At 40.5% G+C, this 4524-nt stretch overlaps 1 protein-coding gene across 1 annotated transcript; it reads left to right on the top strand.

The window, feature by feature from the left end:
* Window positions 1-547: 547 nt before the first annotated feature.
* LOC119734262 (histone H3.3A) lies at window positions 548-3936 on the top strand. Its single transcript, XM_038207649.1, has 3 exons — window positions 548-700; window positions 1922-2212; window positions 2401-3936. The coding sequence occupies exons 2-3, from the start codon at window positions 1931-1933 to the stop codon at window positions 2527-2529; spliced, it is 411 nt and encodes a 136-aa protein (XP_038063577.1). The 5' UTR covers window positions 548-700; window positions 1922-1930; the 3' UTR covers window positions 2530-3936.
* The last annotated feature ends 588 nt before the right edge of the window (window positions 3937-4524 follow it).

The following is a 4524-nucleotide window of genomic DNA, read 5'->3' as shown; positions in this document are numbered from 1 at the left end:
CATATCATGTTATTACTGTGGAAATGCCGTGTTGCAAATATATGGAGTCGATTTGTTTCTAGAAGTAAGATACATATCACGTGACTTTCTCTGTGAATTTGTTCCTTTTTTAGAATGCACGCGCTACCCTAAAACTTCAGGAAACATCACTTTTGATTGGACGAAAGTTACGATTTTATGAATGCTAGATTTGAGACTTCTTTCGAAGTAGAACGTCATTTTAACCCCATAATTTTCATCTTTTATGCCTGCTATATCATTCCAAACAGTCTATGATACACGGAGATTATATGATAGGTCACACTTGGGCAGCTCTGCAGGTAAATTTCAGTTAAAAAGGCCTAAAATGGTGTCATTTCAAACAAGGAAATTAACGCATAAAATCCCATAGACAAGCTTGTGACAAAATCGGGATCCCGAGGGTTGAGGCTTAACCAATCAGAATCACGGAATAATGACCAATCCGGTGTGAGCTAAATTCTCCCAATTGGCCAATGAGAAGGCATTGCGTTAAGCAATCAACGTTCCCGTTGCATGCAGCTCATTTATTCCACGAAACCGACCAATGGAAATATCTGGCTCATAAGATTTCGGAACTTCATTGATAAAAATAACTAGTGCGGGATTTCCACATGCTGATGTCACATTGTTGTTTGGAAGGGAATCGTGTGCACCGAGACAGGAACATCGTGAGGAACAGGTGAAATACAATGTGCATTGCTTTCCGTGTGGATTTTCTCTATTTGCGAAGTGACATTTATTTATTAACAAAGTGTCAAATCATGTAACATTCTGAGGTTGTGTATTTATCATGTTTATGGTGGTTTTGATAGAAAGTTTACTAGGCCTGGGTACCACAGTTGCGAAGGTAGACTGTCATGACTTGCAGACTTGACTGTCCCAAAATCGGAAAGTGTGTGAAAAGAAAAGGGTTAACTCGGACTCGGAGGGCGACATGTTGGGATATGCTTGATGGTTTGCCGTTCAAATACAATTATATTTAGACCACTTTGGCGTTAAACTCGATTTAGCCGCCTTAAAAGTTTTAAAGAGACAAACATGACATTGACAAAACAAACCTCTTGGTTTTCGGTGTGTATAAACACTAAACTTATTGTCAGGCGGCTGGGCCTATTTGTAATAAAAAATTACTTGAAATTTGAAGTTCTTTTTCCTCCTTCATGTCCTTGCTGTACCTGTAGCATTGTTTATGGTGGGTCAGACATGTCAAGACAACTCTACCGTTGACAGTTGAGACAGCTCGACTTGGGACAACTGAACCGTCCGACTCGACCATCTGACCATGCTGACCGTTGAGACAACTCGACTGTTGAGACAACTCGACTGTTGAGACAACTCGACTGTCTGTCATGTCTGTTTGTCAAATGAAAAGACAAGTCGTCCGTTGAGACAATTCAACTTGCAATTTTTTGGAGGCGAGACATTTGTGGTTTGGGCATGTTGGTGGGGCGGACAGCATGCCGTGCCACTGTACACCCGGCATGCCTGGGTCCCCAGATTATGGGATTTTTTTACCCGGAACGCGACACACGCAAATGCCTTGACCCGTGTTAACACGCCATGTTCACGGGTCTAGCAAATGCCTAAGCATCGACGGGCACAAGTCTTTGTGGAAAATACCACGTGCGCCGCTATACAGCTATACCCGCTGTCGTAGTCGCCTCCATGTAAAAGTCTACTTGTTTAACGGTCAAGTTGTCCCAAGTCGACTTGTCTCAACGGTAACCATTGTAACACTCAACAAATGAACAATGATGATGTCCCAATACAACATTCTTCAGAAAGGAGCAGTGTAAAACTTGAGTCACTCCTGTAAAAACATTGTGTCGGTGAAGTCACAAATATGCTGAAATAGTTTGCTTACTTGTTTGTTTGGTTGTTTTCTTTTACCTAAATCCAGTGAAAAATCATGGCTCGTACCAAGCAGACCGCCAGAAAGTCTACAGGAGGCAAGGCCCCTCGTAAGCAACTTGCCACTAAGGCTGCACGTAAGAGTGCCCCCTCAACCGGAGGTGTGAAGAAGCCCCATCGTTACAGGCCTGGTACAGTGGCTCTCCGTGAAATTCGGCGGTACCAGAAGAGCACAGAGTTGCTGATCCGCAAACTCCCATTCCAGCGTCTGGTTCGTGAGATCGCCCAGGACTTCAAGACGGAACTGAGGTTCCAGAGTGCAGCCATTGGTGCCCTCCAGGTGCGCACCTCTTAAAAGAATAAAATCTTCAGGGATTATGCCACTTAATGCCAGATTTTCCCAGTGTAAAGTACAGCACAATGAGACAGTATGAGATCTGTTAAATTGAAATGGCTTTTGTCCAGTAATACTAATGACCCTTGTTATGTCAGAGTATGAGAGTTAACATGTTGTTGCTTTGATTGCAGGAAGCCAGCGAGGCTTATCTGGTGGGTCTTTTCGAGGACACCAACCTGTGTGCCATCCACGCAAAGAGAGTGACAATCATGCCCAAGGACATCCAGCTGGCCAGAAGAATCCGTGGAGAACGTGCTTAAGAAATGCAATTCTGTGCTCAACTCCTGTAGTTTAGTTCAAAAACACTGCTATCGTTGGTCAGTTCTTGAAGAAAAGTTGTTCGGAGGATAAAACAGTTGCTAGCTAGCTGATTGACAACCAACTATGAGAAGCAGAATCTATTTGTAAATAGTATTATTCCCCACTTGTATCTGAAGATCTTGGTACTATATTTTGGAACATATTTTACTATAATTATAAGGTTAACCATGATAGAAGCCAAGTTGGCTATTCATCCTTTTTGAATTTCGGAAACGATGTTCACTCGCCCCAAAACTAAACAACAGATCAGTGTGGTTTTTAACTTGTGTGTTTATTGTGACCATGTGTATTATGACCTCATTTTAATATCCAGAACATTTTGTTTTTTAAGTTTTGTAAATGTTAGTTCAAGACCAGTCTGAATGTTGGGAAATCTTGCTTCACTACCTGTTTAAAGACGAGTAATTGCTACCTCACAGAACTGAGCAGAAGACTTGAGGGAAACGTCATTGAAAACAGAAAACTGCCTGTATTGGGGCAATGGGGTATCTATGGGCCCAGTTCCCTATTTATAAGGGAACAAAATCCACTTTTAAATTATTTGTCCTGACAAATTTAGAACATGCAGTAAATAGACGTGTTAGAGGGCAGGTTTTTGAATTTTTTAGGACAATTTCAGAGCAAGTGACGATGATATAACGCAACATGAAAATGAAGGTGGCGATCACTGCGCAACATACTGTGAACGCTCAAGGCGCGCTGAATTGCACTGCATCAACTGTAAACCGCGTAAGAAAGTCTGCTCTATGTTGAAAAGGTCATTTACATTGTAATTTGAAAAAAAACATGGGCCCCACTACACGATAGCCAGTATTGGTGCAAGAATTTGAAATGCTATTTTCATAACATGTACACCAGTAGTGAAGTGGGATTTTAAAAACTTAATTTATTGAATCTATAGTGATATGTAAACACTTAGTTTTCAACATTTAGTATTTCATTTTCACAACGATGGTGTTTCAATGATCCATTCTCATCTGAATTGGGATCTGAATTTGCAGATAAATTTCAGTTACTAGGTTGACATTTTTAATGCATGTACATGTACAGCCAGTTGGGACATTAATTTTGTCTTCAAATTCAACACTTAATACATGTACATGTATGTAACTGAAGTAAAATTTTCTAGGCTTTTTAAAAAAACAGCTGATTCGAATTGAATATGTATGCATAATTTGGATGTTTCATCTTGTCGACCTACATGTATACATGTACAATGTATTTCTAATCGGACCTCACCTGTACATAAGTTGAAGTAGGTAGCCAACATTACTCGTGTTTTATATCTCCACAGGATGTTAGGTGTTTGTTACCAATCCCAATAAAACGAATCACCATCTAATCAATTTATTGCATAAAATGTTGCTTTATTTCTTGTTCAAAGTGCTAAGTTTTTGGTAAATACACAAATGCTGTACATGTACAGTCGAATCTCGTTAGTACAAACTCTGTTAATACAAAATTCTGGTTATAACAAACATAAAGCCTTAGTCCCGACTGTGCATTTATGTGCAAAATGAATGGGACTGATGTTCCTCTTAATACAAAATTCTAATATAACAAACAATCTGGCGAGGTCCGAGACTCGACTGTATTTAAATTCGGCATTTGACCTCATTATCGCGTGCGCTGCGGACTGACTGCTGTTCGCAATCTCTGGTTACGCGTGTATCAAAGCCTCGGTCCAACTGCACAATGAATGGGATGGCACTCCACTTGATACAGAATTCTGATACATGTACAAAAATCCAACTTGACATTTTGTCCAGCACAGTGAATGGGACCGGCACTCTCGAATACATGTACAGTCGACTATCGTTAATGTACATGTATACAATGTACTCGGCTGGACCAGGCCAATGTTTGTCATATCAGAATTTTGTATTAAGAGGAACATCAATCCCATTCATTGTGCACATACGTGTACAGTCAAC

Source organism: Patiria miniata, unplaced genomic scaffold (genome assembly GCF_015706575.1).
Source record: "Patiria miniata isolate m_02_andy unplaced genomic scaffold, ASM1570657v1 HiC_scaffold_27, whole genome shotgun sequence".
In the NCBI taxonomy this organism is placed as follows: domain Eukaryota; kingdom Metazoa; phylum Echinodermata; class Asteroidea; order Valvatida; family Asterinidae; genus Patiria; species Patiria miniata.
This window is presented reverse-complemented; position numbering and strand designations above follow the sequence as displayed.